General features: G+C 40.9%; 1 protein-coding gene and 1 pseudogene across 1 annotated transcript in view; both read left to right on the forward strand.

Annotated features, from left to right (window-relative positions):
• The window catches only part of SEPT14 (septin 14), a 39,475-nt gene that overhangs the window by 8,287 nt on the left and 12,446 nt on the right, over positions 1 to 18,742 (forward strand). The window contains exons 2-6 of the mRNA XM_006859733.1: positions 1,526 to 1,646; positions 2,785 to 2,980; positions 8,474 to 8,660; positions 15,161 to 15,316; positions 17,116 to 17,212. Coding sequence (XP_006859795.1) covers positions 1,526 to 1,646; positions 2,785 to 2,980; positions 8,474 to 8,660; positions 15,161 to 15,316; positions 17,116 to 17,212 — 757 coding nt within the window. The remainder of the gene's footprint in view (positions 1 to 1,525; positions 1,647 to 2,784; positions 2,981 to 8,473; positions 8,661 to 15,160; positions 15,317 to 17,115; positions 17,213 to 18,742) is intronic.
• On the forward strand, positions 10,063 to 11,881 carry LOC102832715 (annotated as a pseudogene).

Consider the following 18,742-nt stretch of genomic DNA (forward strand, 5'->3'; position numbering starts at 1 on the left):
TGTTGCACATCTTTCTTAATTTTAAACCATTCAGTGTTCCCATGTTCTGTTTGAACAACTGCCTCTTGGTCCAAGTACAGATTCCTCATGAGCACAATTAAGTGTTCCGGAATACTCATCCGTTCTTCTTCAAGTTCCTAGCCCATGTACTGACTTTTCTACAATGTTGGTACTCAATTTGATATTAGGAGCCCTAGTGGTGCAGTGGTTAAGCACTCAGCTGCTAGCCAAAACAGGAGTAGTTTGAAGCCACCACTAGCTATTCTGTGGAAGAAAGCCTTAGCAGTCAGATTCCATAAAGATTTACAGCCTTGATAACCCTAGGGGACGCTTCTACTCTGTTCTGTAGGATCGCCGTGAGTCCGGATACATAGCAATGGGTTTGATTTGGTTTAGGGTTTAGTGGCACAAAGGTTACGTAACCTAAGAATTTCTTTGCCAGAGACTCTAAGAGTTGGGATCATCTCAGTGGCACCAAACAACAAAAAGTGTGATATTAATATATATCGTTCTGAGAAACACATTCTTCACATATGTTACTGTTCATTTGATAAGCCAGACTATTGCTTGGCTGCAAGGTGATGCTTGGGGGTGGGTTCAGTTCCATGTTTGAAGGATGTCTGTAGGCCACAGGCTGGGATTACAGCAATCTTGATCAGACCAGTAAGTCTTTGTTTTGTTTTGTTTTTAATTTTATTTTGATTTTGTTCTGTATTTTCCTCTCATTCTGTCCTGGACTGTTTGTGTTCCAGATCAGAGTGATTGGTAATGGCAGCTAGGCACCATCTAGTTCTTCTGATCTCAGAGTCATAGAGATGTGTTTCATGCAGTGTTTTAGCCCTTTGGACTAATTTCTTCCTTGAGTCTTTTTCTTCACTCCTCTCTACTCCATGTCCAGATCTATCCTATCCAAAGAGATTAGGTCTGTAATTTCAAACAGACTTAGAGAGTTAAGGAAACATCGTAAGAAAGTTCCAGTGTGGTGATAATGTTGTTAGGTATATTTGAGTTGGTATTGATTCATAGCTACCCCATGTACGACGGAATGAAATGCTGTCCATTTCTGCAGCATTCTCACCATTGTTAACTATATTTGAGTCCACTATTTACTGTGTCTGCATCTGTTTGAAATTAGAGATGTAATCTCCTTGGGTATGATCAGAAATAGATTCACTTTATAATATGATATAATGTTGATTATCAAGCATGGCAACAGTAGTGAGGTCGGCCCAGGATCGGGCAGTGAGTGTTTCATTTGCTGCACATAAGGTCACTATGAGTTGGTACCGATTTGATGGCACCTAACAACAACAGTAATATTGATTGGATTTCTATTGTATGAAGAAAGTAAGAAATGTTTCTGTGAGGTCTGTACACAGACTTCATTTCTCACTTAATCCATTTGCATCTTGTCTACGGTATGATAATCAACTTTTAATGACTTTGATAAATTATAGTCATTGTCTTTTTCAAATTTCTTCATTTCCTTTTCTAATTAAAGTTTGTTTATTGTGTTTTCTCTAAGCATAAGGAAGAAAATATCCGTTGCTTAACAATGCTTGACCATTTTGGCTTTGAATGTCTGCCCCTTCAGTTGGTGAACAAATCTATTCAACAAGGATTCTCTTTTAATATTCTCTGTGTGGGTAAGTGCCAGCTGCCTCATTGGAATGCTTGCTTTGTCTGCCCCAATGCCCATTTCTAGGCAACTGGTCTTGAGCAGCTTGGTGTGTGTACTTTCAGTTCTAGATGGTATCTACACGTTTGTATCAGTTTTGACTTTATTCGCCATAGTACTTAAACAGTTTCCTCTTTCTTTACCTTTTCAGTGTTTCCAAATTTTTGACATAGCCTATACATATAATTTTCCTCATTCTACATTATGGTTGGAGTGCTGGTGTAGTGCCATTGGATAAACACTGGACCTCCAGATTTGTTTGAACCACTAGGTCTGCGGTTCAAGCTCACCAGCTGCTTCTCAGAAACCCTATACAGGGGTCACTACAAGTCACACACAACGTGACAGCACTTAACAAAAACAAACATTATGCTAATGACTGAGGCAGTTCTAACATGTATACTTTGTGTGTGTGATTTTGGTGAAGAGTTGCATAGCAAATTAATTTTCTATTCAACAATTCATACACATTTTGTTTCATGACATTGATTGCAATCCTCACCATGTAACAGCAAGCTTCCCACTTCTCCCCTGTGTTTGCTGGTTTCTATTCATCCTTATTTCCTCCCCACTTCTGCTCTGAGCTTTATCCCTGGGTGAATGCTGTCCTTTTGATGTCTTATGGTTAATTGTTATAAGGATCACATATATACTTTGAAAGATATACTAACATTGGAAGTATTTAGGAATCCTGATAAGGCCCTGTAGGATAAGCACTGGACTGCTCACTGCAAGGTTGGCAGTTCAAAGCTACCAATGGCTCCTTGGTGGTGGTGGTCATGTGCCGTGGAGTTGGTTCTAACTCATAGCAACTCTGTATGGGGTTTCTGAGGCTGTAAATCTTTATGGGAGCAGAAAGCCTCATCTTTCTCCCACGGAACAGCTGGTAGTTTCGAACTGCTGACCTTGCAGTTCACAGTCCGATTCGTATCCACTCCACTACCAGAGCTCCTTAATGGCCCCTTAGAAACTCTATATATTCAAGGTCGCTATGAGTCAGAACTGACTTGACAGCACTTAACACCACCACAAAACCTCTATAGGCCTTCAGTCTATTTCTTCTAAGTCGTCAAATATCTTTATAACAGTGATTGTGTTTTTTATAGGGGAAACTGGAATTGGAAAAACAACACTGATTGACACATTGTTTAATATTAATTTTAAAGAACACAAATCCTCCCATTTTCACCCAAATGTTGGACTTAAAATCCAGACATATGAGCTCCAGGAAACTAACATTCAGTTGAAATTAACTGTCGTGAAAACAGTGGGCTATGGTGATCAAATCAATAAAGAAGCCAGGTGAGTGTCCTCTTGTTTTAAACAAGATCTTCTTTCTTTAAAATATACTTATGAGTATAACATTGTAATGATTTGAAACAATTATAATTTGTAACAAAACAGGCAGTTCTGAATATAAAGAAATGTCTTGAGAAATAACCAGTATTAAGATTTTGGATGATATGTATAGATCAATAGATAATACTTAAAAAAAAAAAAGTCATCAATATGGTTTCATAAAAGTGTATATGGTAGTAACTCTCATATATTGGACATTTTTTATTTTTTGGCATTCCTAAGAATTATTGTCAAGAAAACAAAAATCCTCACCACTGGACCAATAAACAACATTCTTATCAATGGAGAAAGGATTGAAGTTGTCAAGGACTTCATTCTTCTTGCATCAACTATCAACAATCGCGGAAGTAGCAGTCAAGAGATCAGACGACGTATTGCACTGGGCAAATCTGCTGCACAGGAACTTTTTAAAGTATTGAAGAGCAGAGATGTTCAGCTTGAGGACTAGGGTGCGCCTGACCCAGGCCATTGTGTTTTCAATAGCCTCATATGGATGCGAAAGCTGGACAGTGAATAAAGAAGACCATAGAAGAATTGATGACTTTGAGTTACGGTGTTGGAGGAGAATACTGAGGGTGCCATGGACTGCCAAAAGAACCAATAGATCTGTTTTGGAAGAAGTGCAGCCAGAGTGCTCCTTGGAGGCCAGGATGGCTAAGCTTCATCTCTCCTACTTTGGACATGTAGTCCGGAGGAAACAATGGTTGGAGAAGGATGTCATGCTGGGTAGGGTGGAGGGTCAGAGAAAAAGAGGAAGACCTCCAACGAGATGGATTGGCCAGGTGGCATCATTGATGGACTCGGGGGTGGCAGCGGTGGTGAGGTTGGCCCAGGATCGAGCATTGTTTCGTTTGCTGTGCATGGGGTCGCTATGAGTCGGTTCCGACTCGATGGCACCTGACAACAACAACAAGAATTATTAACCCTATACAGCGTCGCTATGGGTCAGAACTGACTCAATGGCACTTCACAACAACAACAACAAGAATTATTAAACAAGATTTTCTTACTTCAAAGAATTTTAATTGTAATTCTTCCTAGTTTTGCATTTTCTCTAAGTAATATGCAGTTGAGACTTTTGTATCCAATTGTTTGAACTTCCTACAAGCTTTTGAATTAACCAGTTATAGTTGATTTGTTCATGTATTTTCTGTTTCTGTTTGAGGTTATTCTGGTATTTCTCCTCTGGTATTATTATGAATGCTTTTGTTGCTTCTGAGTTAGATTTAAACTGTGAACAAGGAAAATAAATTGTGTCATTGCTTCCTTTGAAGACATACATACATTTATGTAATTCTCCTGGTTACCTAAAGTTAGTTTTAGAGTGAATATATATTTGATATATTGCCTTGTTTATATAACTTATGGATTCCTGGAGTGATGCTGTAGGGATAGCATTGGACTGTGAACCACAAGGTGGACCGTTCAAACCCACCAGCTACTCTTTGGAAACCTTGTACAGGGTCGTTATGAATCAGAACTGACTCTAACGGCACTCAACAACATAACATTTACTCAGTATAGAGATAAAGTGATGTTTAATTATAATTTGTGGTACTGAGAGAGTAAGTAAAAGATAAACCCTTGGTTGCTTAGTGGACCCATTAGCTAAGATTAGAAAGTATAGGAGGAGTGATGTTCATATTTTGGGGGCAGTGGTAATGTTCTGAAATAGATTTCGTTTTATTCAAAGTACTGCCATCACGGAAGCAGCAGTCAAGAAATTAAATGACGTATTGCATTAGGCAAATCTGCTGCATAAGACCTTTTTAAAGTCTTGAAGACCAAAGATGTCAACTTGAGGACTAAGGTGCGCTTGACCCAAGCCATGGTATTTTCAATAACCTCATATGCACGTGAAAGCTGGACAGTGAATAAGGAAGACCGTAGAAGAATTGATGCTGTTAAGTTATGGTGTTGGAGGAGAATATTGAAAGTGCCATGGGCTGCCAAAAGAACCAACAGATCTGTGTTGGAAGAAGTGCAGCCAGAGTGCTCCTTGGAGGCCAAGATGGCCAAACTTCGTCTCTCATACTTCAGACATATTGTCAGGAGGGACCAGTCACTGGAGAAGAAGATCATGTTTGGAAAGGTGGAGAGTCAGGGAAAAAGAGGAAGACCCCCAGCGAGATGGATTGGCCAAGTGGCAGCATCAATGGGCTCAACTATGGCAACAATTGTGAGGTTGGCCCAAGATCGGGCAGTGTTTCGTTCTGTTGTGCATAGGGTTGCTATGAGTTGGCATGGACTCGATGGCACCTAACAACAACAACAACTGCCATCAAGTTGATTCCAGCTCATAGCTACCCTATAAAACATAGCTACCCCATAGGGTTTCCAAGGCTGTAACTCTTTAATGAAGCAGACTGCTTCGTCTTTCTCAAAGCAGATAGTAGGTTGGAACTGGTGACCTTTTGGTTAACAGTTAGTACTCTAACCACTTTTTCACCAAGACTCTGATTTCATTTTTTGTTGTTTTTAAGTGCTGTTGAGTCAGGGGCATATACATTTGCAAGCAGAGATTATAGTTCAGAATTGAAATTTATTTCAATTCACTTTGAATTTACAGAGACAATGGAAAATATGAATGAATGTGTGTAGAAAGAAGGACAAGAGAGTGTGGGAGTGAATGTCAAGACATTCCAATATCTTTGTTTGAAGAACTCTTTCCAATGAACATGCGGAGTGATTACAGTAATTTGAAGACAATCAGGAGAATGAGATGCAAGAGATGCCTAGGAAAAGAGAAACTCCCCAAAGGAAGTCATGGTTCTATGATTTGTTTCTGTGAGACACACTCATTGGATTGATTTATGGAGAAATCATTGGCAATGTCAGTAAAACGCATTCATAAAGAAATCATTAGCGATTTTCGAAAGTGAAAGCGTGAGGGAAGAAAATGTGAAGAAATGGTGTCTGTACTTCCAGTTTGATTGTCAAGTAAGAGACAGGAAGTAGGAGAATTTTGTTTCAAGATGAAAGAGACATGATGAGCTTAAATAATGACATGGATTGTGGAGAGATGTTACTGGTTGTTATTAAGCGCCATCCAACTGGTTCCAACTCACAGAGACCCTGTGCAGGAGAAGGAAACACTGCCCAGTTCTATGCCATCCTCACAATTGTTGCTGTGTTTGAGCCCATTGCTACTGCCACTGTGCCATTCCATCCATCTCATTGAGGGTCTTCCTCTTTTTCATTGACCCTCCACTTTACCAAGCATATTTACCACTTCACCAAAGACTGGTCCCTCCTAACAATATACCCAAGATCTTCACTGGTAAAGGATGCTTAGTGTATAATTAATAACAGATTTCCCAGAAAACAGGAAAGAAAGGGGATCTATTGGAGACATTGGTCTTAACTAAGGATAGAGATGATTCTTCAATTTCATAGTAGAGAAGCACTAGCCAGTAGACGTGAATGCAGGAATAGTTGTAGATATTTGTGTGATAAACTAAGGGAATTTCTCAAATGACATCATTTATCTACTTATTAGAAGGTAATCCTATCTATCGAAAGCAAGGAAATGTGGTGGAAATTTGGGGACATTCCCATGCCTAATCTGTCAGTCGGAACTCTGGTAGCATAGTGGTAACAAGTCGGGCTGCTAACCTCAAGATCAGCAGTTCAAAACTACCAGCAGTTCCACACGAGAAAGAGGAGGTTTTCTGCTCTGTAAAGCCTCAGAAACCCTATACATGGTTGCTATGAGTCAGAACCGACTCCAAAGCACACCACCACCACCATCTGTGAATTTGTTGTACTCTGGTGGCTTGTGTGTTGCTGTGATGCAGGAAACTATGCCCCTGGTATTTGAAATACCAGTGGTGTCAACCGATGGAGGGCAGGTTTCAACGGAGCTTTCAGATTAAGACAGACTAGGAAGAAGGAGAGGCAGATGACTTCTGAACATTTAGCCACTGAAAACCTTAAGAATATCAGTGGACCATTGTCAGATATAGTGCCGGAAGACGAAAACAATCTGAATAGCACCAGAATTGTAGCGCTGAAGGCTAATGTGCTGAACTGGAAGGTCAAAGGTCAGTTTGAACTGCAAGGTCAGTGGCTCAAACTCACCAGTTGCTCCTCAGAAATCTTACACAGGGTCCTTGTGGGTCGGACGGTTCACGACAGCACTTAACAACTACAATAACATTGTCAGATATTGTGCTGAAAGATGAGCCAGATGGATTAGCACGGTGACAGCAGCAATGAACTCAAGTGTAACAACAATTGTGCGGTTGTGCAGAACCAGGCAGTGTTTCGTTCTGTTGTGTGTAGGATTGCTAGGAGTTGTAACCAACTAGATGGCTCCTAACAACAGGTGAGATTCCAGAGGCATAGAGAAGATTTGAAATGTTTATGGAGCATGACCGTTTGCCAATTTGTCATGGGGCAGTAGTGGCTTGTGTGTTTGCTATTTCAAATACCAACAGGGTCACTTATGGAGGACAGGATTCGGCAAGGCAGATAGGCTTATTGATCTGCTTCTGAAAATCCACCAACGAAAATATTATGGATCACGATTATATTGTCCAACATAATGTCTACAGATGAGGCCCTCACTCAGAATATGACTCAGAAAAACTTGCCTCATCAATCTTGGTGACACAATGGAATAAAGCCTTCATGACCTCATCTCCTGATGTGGCATGTGAAAAAGGAAGACAGAGGAAGTTGATGCATTTGAATTGTGGTGTTAGTGAGGAACACTGAATATTTGTGGTCTGCCAGAAGAAGGAACAAGTCAATCTTAGAAGAAACAATCAGAACGCTCCTTAGAAGTAAGAATAGTAAGATTTCTGCTTGCTTATTTTGGATGTGTCATCAGGAAAAAGACCAATCTCGAAAAAACAATCTTATATTTGATAAAATTGACTCACAGCAAACAAAGGGAACTCCTTAATGTTATGGAAAGGAGCTCTGGTAGTGTTGTGGTTACGAATCAGGCTGCGAACCTTAAGGTCAGCAGTTTGAAACTACCAGCTGTTGCACAGGAGAAAGATGAGGCTTTCTGCTCACGTAAAGATTTACAGCCTCAGAAACCCTGTACAGGGTCGCTATGGGTCAGAATCGACTCTATAGCACATAACAACAATAATGTTATGGAGTGACACAATAGCTGTCAACAGTGAACTCAAATCTACCGATGATGGTGAAGATGGCTCAGGACCAGGTAATGTTGAATTGTGTTTACATAATGTTGCCATGGAGTCAACCCAGTGGCAAGCAACAACAGCATTAATAATGTAAAGCACACAGGTCTTACTCTTGTTTTGAACTGTTATCTGTATGAAAATATTATGTCCATTATGGTTTACTACTATGGCATACTGTTTAGCATACATGTTATCTGTACCAACATGATGAAAATTCAGACTTCAGATTTTATGAACGTGTTATGCTAAATGTTCAAATAATCATCCTTTTCAGCTACCAACCGATCGTTGACTACTTAGATGCGCAGTTTGAGGCCTATCTCCAAGAAGAATTGAAGATCAAACGTTCTTACGTCAAATACCACGACACACGTATTCATGTGTGCCTTTACTTCATTGCACCGACCGGACATTCTTTGAAGTCACTGGATCTACTAACCATGAAGAAGATCGACAGTAAGGTGTGTTTGGAAACTCCATTAACCTTTCAAGATTTCATATTTATATATTGTAACTTTTTATTGTGAATTTAGTGAAGAGTTACAGAGTTGGAGGCCAAGATGGCAAAACTTCGTCTCTCATACTTTGGACATATTGTCAGGAGGGACCAGTCGCTGGAGAAGGATATCATGTTTGGTAAGGTGGAGGGTCAGAGAAAAAGAGGAAGACCCCCAATGAGATGGATTGGCCAAGTGGCAGCATCGATGGACTCAAGCGTGGCATCAATAGTGAGGTTGGCCCAGGATCGGGCAGTGTTTCATTCTGCTGTGCTTAGGGGTTGCTATGAGTCAGTACCGACTCAATGGCTCCTAACAACAGCAATATATCATAAATTTTTTGTTCATCTTTAAAGCAGTTAATGAATTTCAATTTTAGCTTACTGCCTAGAGAAATTTAAAACTGTATCTGCTTGGAAAATGAGATGTATAAGAAAAATTACGATAAAAATTTAATTCATTCTTTTCCTGTGATTAAATGATAATTCATATCATAATTATTTGCCCATAGCTTTAAAACGAAACTCACTATAAGATATTATCATGTAAAAGAAGATGGTTAAGGTCTAATATTCAGTAATATATTGTATAAAATGCGTTTTTAATAAGAAATCCATTTTTTTAATACCCAATTTTTTAATGTCTTAATCAAGACTTAAGGAGCTCTGGTAGCAGTGGTTAGAAATCGGGCTGCGAACCTTAGGTCGTCAGTTCGAAACTACCAGCTGTTCTGGGGAAGAAAAATGAGGCTTTCTGCTCCCGTAAAGATTTACAGACTCTGAAACCCTGTGCAGGGTCGCTATGAGTCAGAACTGACTCCACGGTACTTAACAACAACAACAACAATCAAGCCTTACATATGCATATGTAGTATTCATTCCAGGGAAAGTCAGAAAACATTGGTACAGAATCATGTGGTGGTTAGACTCAATGGCACACAACCACCACCACCATCAAAAGGTGGATCCGGATGCTGACCGTCAGGATATCCCCTGCGGGTTTCAACCGCAGCTTGCTTTCATCTCCGAATTTTGAGGCAGGCACTAACAATCGCAGGCGGTGGTGCGCGGCATCGAGGGGCGGTCTACCCAGGCCGGAGTTCCTGTGTTCAAGCCATCGGTCCTTGGCACGTGGACCCTGGAGGGTGGAGGGCAGTGGGCCAGGGGTACCCAGGGATATATACCCAGGGGAGTCCATCCTTCTCACCGACTTCTACTCGTACCCATGCGGCCTGAAAGACTCCGTGTCTATAGTGTGCGCCTGCCTCCGCTAGGGCATGCTCGACTTCATTGCTGACCGCCTCAGTCAGGGCCTGGGTGCACCTGTGGAGTACCCTCAAGGTGAATAAACATCTGCTGATGGTCTAATGATCTCTAAAAAGAGTTTCTTTCCATCATGGCTTGGAGAAACAGGTTATGACAGAAATAAAGTGTGCCGAAGTCGCATTCTTATAGTACGATCCAAAGATGTGTCCTTCCAGCTGTTTAGGTGCATCAGGTGTTCTTGAGAATCTAGAACTGAATGGGCTGGTTCTGAGACAGAAAGAGCTGGGAGAGAGAGACTTAACCGGGTTAACAAAAAGATTGAATAAAGCGGCTTCTTTGGCACACCTGTCTCTTGCAAGTTGTCTAATAGGAGATGGAAGTACTCTGTCATCCTGATGACTGTAAACTTCGCAGGGTGTAATCTGACATGGAGTGTGGCACTGCATGTTAATGCACTGGACCGCAAGGTCCGTTGAATGAAGTCTGCGGTTCAAACTCACCAGCCACTCACTTCTCGGAAATCCTGTGCAAGGTCTCTATGAATCGGAACCAACTCTAAGGTCCTTAGCAACAACAACAATCTGACATCGCAAGGAGTAGATCACACGGTCAAGATACTAAATATCAGACCATGAGAAGGTATAAAGAAACCGGAGCTAAGAGTCTGCATTGTAGAAGCCCTGGTTTTGACTGTATGGCTGGAGTAAGACTTCACTTTCAATTGCAGCATGCTCATAGATGACCTAGGTATACATAAGCTTTTACAGAATCTCTTAGTGAGGATTTATGGCTTAGAGCATTCGACCTGCAGCAGTGTGGCTTCACCAAATAAAGAAGCAAAGGCTTTTCTAAAGGCCCTTGAAACTAACAGAACTTTGGTCAACCTGGATATAAGAAAAAATCCACTTCCTGATAATTCTGTGATGAAAATAGTTATCAAAAAAGTTCTCCAGAATGGATAGAGTGCTAAGTCGGAGTATTAGTGAGAAACGTCTCCATCAGTCAGGGACTCATCTAAAACTGTTAGACAGAGAAAGAGAGCTATAATTCTTGGAAGTGGTCGAAAAGGAAAAGCTACTATTTGAATTGGATTGACTACAAGGAAACCTGTAAACAACAAAAGACACACATAGTATTCTTGGTAAAGAATACTATGCTGCTACCACCTGGTGTGTCTGGTTTTCTGCAGAACGTGCATAGAGGAACAGGGGTCTTCCATTAATCAAGAGTTTTGATATCTATAAACATTTGCAGTGGTCAGATTTTCCTGTGACTGTAACAGTATAAAGTCTGTCATACTCAGAGACAGAAGTTAAGGGTTCTTCAGAAAGTGTGCACGAAGTTCCTGAGAAACTGAGTATAAAACAGGAAACTTTGCAGGGGAAATTGAAAGAGTGCCTAAAGCACTACAGGTGAATCAATGAGCTGGAATAGGAAAATACCAAGTTAAGAAATACAAACTTTTCTTTGTCTGAAGCCCATCGTGCACAGCCATTGACATGGTCAACGAATGATGCTGGTATTAAGAGCAGCATTTAGAACTCTTTCTTGGATCTCCTCAGAGATGCTGGGTTTGGACAGCTTGCCACAATGGCTGGTATAGATCAATCCGATTTTCACTTTACTAGATCATCCCCAGATTAATTCTACTACTAGTGATGCAACCAAAGAAGGAAAAAGCGGGCACGTGAAGAAGAAAACCCAGAATCTGAGCAGAATGGTCTGGGACAAATGCAGAATATTCAAGTTTCTATTTCTATGCAGTCAGCTCACAACGAAGGAACACTAATGAGGTTTCAGAAAATTGCTGGTGATTCTAGAATTCCTTTGCCTATCAATTCCTTCCGTGTCCCAGTTTCTGCTCAGGAGGCCTCACTAACTTCCAAACACAACTTGGATGGCTCAGATACTGAAAAGTAGTAGGAATCTTTTGAAGAATTTCTTGCTAGAGCATGTTTTCCTCTAACAGATGCAATTTTGGGAACTAGAAGTCAAAGCAAAGAGTTGTCTGGAAGTAGTACATATTCTTTTGAAAATAAGGACCCAAAGAGGTGACTATTACCAAAAAAGATCAACTCCACTAAGAAACAATATGAAGCAGATCTGCATTTCTACTCTAACTTTACGGTAAACTGGAAAGGCAAAGGAGTCAGGGGTAATATTTCTTTGGTTAATGAATGAATGAAAAGTGAGCCTTTGATAAAACACATTTCTGCCAAGAAAGAAGGTGACTGTTTCATCTAAGACAAATAAAAGTAAACCCAGTCCACCTAGAACATTCTGAAAGCCATGCTCTTGGACCTGATTTTGAATTTCAAAAAAGTATCCGTACTCCATCACACTTGATATAGATCTAAATCTTTTGACATTATGTTTTTGCCTTCAAATTTCAATACATTTTTTTTTTACATTAAAAAAAAAAAATCAAAACACGAACCTATTGTTTGATGACATCCTGCATTAAAAGCTATACATTTCTGGAGGTACTATTTTTATCTAACTCCTTTCCTGATGAATTCTGTACTCTTCAATTTCTACCATGTCAAAACAGCCATTTTGGTGTCCTCGTGAGACTCAAATTGTGTTTCTTTTCAATGTTCTTTGAGTTTGGGGCACAAAAAGAAGTTTGAAGGGGAAAGATCAGGGCTGTAGGCTGGCTGGGGAAGGTTTTCCTATAAAATTCTATAGGACATCCCTTTGTATCCTTGAAGAATGAGCAGGTGTGCTGTCATGATGGGGAAAAAAATTCCTTGGTGCAACTTTCCTGGCCTTTTTCTCACCGATGCAGTTTTCAATTTCCTTAAAACTTCTTCGTAATAAGCCGCTGTGATCATCCTGTGTCCTTCAAGAAAATCTATCAAGAGACCCCTTTGGAATCCCAAACAATAGTTGACATACTTTTCTCAGCTGACCTGTGTGTCTTGAATTAACTGGCCCAGCAGATTCCTTTGGAAGTCACTGTTTTGATGAGACTTTTTATAGGCACCCTAATAAGACTGGGCTGCAAATCTCAAGGTCAGCAGTTCGAAACTACCAGCTATTCCACGGGAGAAAGATGAGGCTTTCTGCTCCCATAAAGATTTGCAGCCTCGGTGCAGGGTCACTATGAGTCGGAACCAACTCCCCGGTACTTAACAACAACAATAAGACTGTGAGGAGTCCTAATGTGGTGCTGTGGGTTAATGTACTGGACTGCAAAGTTGGTTTGAACTGCAAGGTTGTCAGTTCAAGCTCACCAGCTTCTCCTAGGAAACCCTATACAGAGCCACTATGGGTCAGAACCGACTCGGCAGCACTTAACAACAGCAACAACAAGAATGTAAACTGTAAGGTCGGCCATTCAAACACAACAGCTGCTCCTCAGAAACCTTATACAGGGTCACTATGAGTCAGAACCAACTCGATGGCACTTAAAAACACCACAACATGATGAGACTAAAGCATTAGTGATAGAACTTGTCTGCAGTCATCCACGGATCTCAGAGACATTATTAAATATGTTTTGTTTAGAATAAACCCGACCAGGTATGAACTGGAACTCTAGGAGCAATACTTTTTGACTTACTGTCACATACACAACGAAACAGTCATCATTTTAACTGTCTGTACACATACAATTCAGTGATGTTGAGTACGGTCTTTGAATTCTGCAATCATTCTCACATCCTTTTCTGAGTTCTTCCTCCCTCATTCATATAAACTCACTGTTCCTAAGGTTCCTATCCAATCTTTTGAGTTGCTGTTGTCACTTTGAGCCCATGCTGAGATAGCTCTAGGTTCTTTGTAAGGGATTGTTGAAAAAACACAAGAAAACCCATGTGGAAGGAAATTGAAGTATAGCCAAAATCTGTGAGGGTAGGACATTGATTAAGACGGATTTATTGGAATAAGGTTGCATGTATGAATGACAGGGAGGACAAAGTCAATCTGTCCTTGACTTTTGAGCACTCAGCTTAATAAGAAATCACACTGGTAACAAGCTACATAAATAACTTCACACTCCTACTTGTATCTACTAAATCCAGATGTGTTGGAAGTGTACGAGATAGTGGAAATGAGAGAGAAGTCTGAGACTTCTCAACCTGAGTTCTGATAAAACAACTAATTTTCAAAGAGCGCTGATGATTTTGGAGAATGCTTTTTCGAGGAAGGTTTGTAAATGTAGAACAGCCAGTGGTTTTTCAGTTACAAAAGCTGATGGTCATGTACTTCCACCCTTTTGGCTCTCTGAACAGCATCATGCTGGTGGGCAAAAGCCTTACGAAAGGTGGCAATAAAAGGAGCAAAGAAGAAAGTGGTTGATCCATTTTCTAATAAAGATTGTATGATGTGAAGGCACCAACTATGCTCAAGATAAGAAATATTGGGAAAACATTCTAGTTATAAGGACTCAAGGAACTAAAATTGCAGCTGATGGCCCCAAGAGTTGTGTTTTTGAAGTGGGCCTTGCCGGTTTGCAGAATGAGAAAGTTGCATTTAGAAAATTCAAGCTCATTACTGAGGATGTTCAGGGCAAGAACTGCCTGACCAACTTCCACAGCATGGATCTTACCCATGGCAAAATGTACTCCGTGGTCAAAAAAAAATGGCAGACCATGACTGACGCTCATGTTGATGCCAAGACTGCCGATGGTTATTTGTTCTGTGTTGTTACTGTTCTGTGTTGGTTTTACTTTAAAAATGCAACAACCAGATTCAGAAGACAGCTTACACTCAGCATTAACAGGTCCACCAAATCCAGAAAGAAATGATGAAAATCATGACCCAAGTGGGGCAGACAAATGACTTGAAAGAAGTGGTCCAGAAATTGATTCTAGACAGCACTGGAAAGGTCATAGTCAAGGCTTGTCAGTCTACCCTTTCTACGATATGTTCATTAGGAACGTAAAAGTGCTGCAGAAGCCCACGGTTGTTGAGTTGGAAAAACTCATGGAGTTTTATGGTGAAGGCAGTAGTTCTGAAAAAGTTACTGGAGATGAGTCAGGTGCTACAGTTGAATGAGCTGACAGCTATGAGCCACCAGTTCAAGAATGTGCTTCAAATTCAGACTTTTAATGATGACAAACAAAAGATCTTATTTGTTAAAAAAAAAAAAAATACTGATGGTCAGCAATTATGAGGTTTTGAATGAAACAGTTATCGGATTCACAACAAATCCTTAATGATGAACTGTTTGTTGTCTGTCTTCCTTCTTTGTAGGTGAACATAGTACCACTTATTGCCAAAGCAGATACAATTTCCAAAAATGATTTGCAGATGTTTAAGAGTAAGATAATGAGCGAATTGGCTGACAATGGCATCCAGATCTACCAGATTCCAGAAGATGATGAAGCAAGTGCACTAGTGAGTGTAAGTGTCTACAAAGTTTGTTGAACACCAATTCTGTCTTATACATGGAAATGGAAATACAGTTTATAAATAACCGTGTTATCATAAACAGACTATGAAGCAGATAATGGATTTGTCAATGTTCAGTGTATGTGAAAAAAAATGGTTTTCTTTTTTAGATAAAAAAAAAATGTCTTCTGTGAATCGCTTCTTAAACACATCTTTATTCCTCTTTCGACTAAGGTGATACATTTGTGAGCGTTAGACACACTCTTAGTGGGAACATGCTTAATGGTTTTAGAAATGTTTATTTTTACTTTTTTACTTTAAACATGGGAGACTTGGTAGGCTCCCATTAAAGACATTAGAATCCTACTCTTTTAGTCAAGAAAATCTTTCTAGCTAGGGATTTGATCTTGCTTTCTTTTATGTCGCCTGAGATGGAACCCTGATAAATACGAAGCCTATTCTAAGCATCCAAAGGAGTCCTAGTGTGGCGCTGTAGGATCAGCACTGGGCTGCTAACCACAAGGTTGGCAGTTCAAACCCACCAGCTACTCCTTGGAGACCCTACACAAGGTAGCTATGAGTCAGAACTGACTCGATGGCACTTAACAACAACAAGAAGCAATCAAAGACATTTTTTAAAATTTTACCTTATAATTTTTGAGATAAGGAGCCCTGGTGGTACAGTGGTTAAGCACTCAGCTGCAAACAGGAAAGGTAGTGATTCAAACCCACCAGCCGCCGTGTGGGAGAAAGATGTGGCAGTCTGCTTCCATACAGATTTACAGGCTTGAAACCCTATGGGGCAGTTCTACTCTGTCTTGTAGGAATCGATTAGACATTGACGGGTTTGTTTTGTTTTGTTTTTGTAATTGTGAAATAATTGCAGACCTATATGCAATTGTTAAAAACAATACAGAAAGATCCTAGATACGAACCCAGTGTCTCCCTGTGATAACATCTTAGAAAACAATCATATAATACCGTAACCAGAATACTGGTATCGATACATGTGATTTTCATCACCACAAGAGTCCTCATTTTACTCTTTTATAGCCACGTGCCCTTCCTCCCGCCCTCCCCCTTAATACTTCTTACCCCTGGCAACCACTAACCTATTCTCCAAATCTATAATTTTGTCATTTCAAGAATGTCATATTAATGGAGTCATACAGTAGCTGGGGTTGACTTTTTTTCACTCAGTGGAATGCACTGGGGATTTATCCAAGTTGTCATGGGATGGGTACCCAGAGTTCATATCTTTGGCTGAGTAGTCTTCCACAGAATGACCATACCTGATTGTTTAACCATTCATTTGTTGAAGGCCATCAGGATTATTTCTGGTTGGGGTCGTTGCAAATAAAGGTATTGTGAATGTTTACATATGGATAGCTTGTGTACTAAAAATCTTTCCTCTCTGTATTCCCCGTCAGGGTGTGTTGCCTGAGGGTCAGTTTGGTCAGCCGGTTGTGGTCAATACTGGCCTGCCACTAATTTTTCACAATATTCACTGCCAAGTGGTCACATTGGAAGCAGGGAGAACTCTCATTTATGAAAGTTGTATGACGGTAGTCTTGTCTTGGGATTTCTCATTTTTAGAGTGGGCTATAATAGTGTGGAGTCCTGGTGTGGTGTTGCGGGTTAATGCGCTGGACTGCAAGGTCGGTTTGAACTGGAATGTCGGTGGTTCAAGCTCACCAGTCACTTCTCGGAACCCCTATACAGGGTTGCTATGGGTCAGAACCAACTTGACGGCACACAAAAACAACAACAACAGAGTGGTGTGAAGGAAGGTGATTCATGTCGTTTTTCCTTTGCAGGGACATCTACCCTTTGCTGTGGTAGGGAGCATGGAAGAGGTTAAAGTTGGAAAAAGAATGGTCAGAGGCCGTCAGTACCCATGGGGAGTGTTGCAAGGTAAATATGAAGCTTGTGAGAAGACTTGAGAACAATTATAGAAGCACACAATGGAAATCTCCTCGTCTACTCAAAAGAGCATTTTAACTTTAACTCTTGCTTTGTGGTAAATTGGCAACATGGTGGTTCCGTGGTAGGGTTCCAGCCTCCCATGTGGGAGATGCCCAGCCTGGCCACTCATGTGCAAGCTCCACCCATCTGCCAGTGGAGGCCTATGTCCGGTTATGGCCCCAAACAGGTTTCAGTGGAGCTTCCAGACGATGCAGATTAGGAATAATGACCTCGTGATCTAGTTCTGGAAGTCAGCCAATGAAAACTCTATAGCTCACAACAGTCCAATCCTTAACTGAACAGCAGTTCTGTTCCATTGTGTACAGAGTCCCCATGAGTCAGAGGACGGCTCCAGGGCAATTAATAGCAACAACAAAAGCAGTAAATTAACAGCTCCCCACATGGCGCCGTGGGTTAATGTGCTAGACTACAAAGTCGGTTTGAAACATGAGGTTGGTGGTTCAAACTCACCGGACTGACTCAATGGCACTTACCAACAAACAACAACAAATGCAAGAGAAAGATGAGGCTTTTTGCTCCTGTAAAGATTTACAGACTCAGAAATCCTTTGCAGGGTCGCTATGAATTGGAACTGACTCGACAGTACACCACCACCACCACCACCCAGTGAGTCCTGGTATGACACTGCAGGTTAATGCACTGGACTACAAGGTCAGTTTGAACCATAAGGTCAGTGGTTCAAGCTCACCAGCTGCTCCTCGGAAACCCTATACCGAGTCGTTATGATTTAGAACCAACTAGACTGCACTTTAACCACCACTATGAGTCCTGGTATGGTGCTGTAGGTTAAACACTAGACTACTAGCCACAAGATCAGTGATTCAAGGCCACTAACTGCTCCTTGGAAACCTAAAACGAATAGTTAAGAGTCAGTATCAACTAGAGGGCATTTAACAACAACAAAAACAATCAGGAGCATGGAGTCCTGGTGTGGTGCTATAAGATAAGCACTGGACTGCCAACCATAAGGTCGTAAGTTCAAATCTACCAGCTGCTTCACAGGAGAAAGATGAGGCTTTGGGCTCCCACAAGATTTATAGCCTCAGAAACCCTGCATTAGTTGGAACCGACTAGATGGCACACAACAACTATAATAACAACACTAGGCACAGTGTCCTGGTGACGCTACAGGACACAGACTGAACTGCTAACCATGAGGTCGGCAGTTGAAATCCACTAGTCGCTCAGATGGCAGGGGGTTTGGTTTTGGGGGTAATGAGAAGCACAAACTGTTTTCATTTGAGGTAATGCTTATTTGACTAGGATTCCTTTGACTAGGATTCATTCTTATAGGAATTTGCTAGATGCTTCAGGTCAAAATCTAGAGGCCAGGCAGAACCTAATTTACCTATACTTAGGAGAATATTGGAAGTACCATGGCCTACCAAAAGAATCAACAGATCTGTGTTGGAAAAAGTGCAGCCAAAATGCTCCCTGGAGGCTAAGATGGCCAAACTT

This window comes from Chrysochloris asiatica, unplaced genomic scaffold (assembly GCF_000296735.1).
Source record: "Chrysochloris asiatica unplaced genomic scaffold, ChrAsi1.0 scaffold00034, whole genome shotgun sequence".
Classification (NCBI taxonomy): Eukaryota; Metazoa; Chordata; class Mammalia; order Afrosoricida; family Chrysochloridae; genus Chrysochloris; species Chrysochloris asiatica.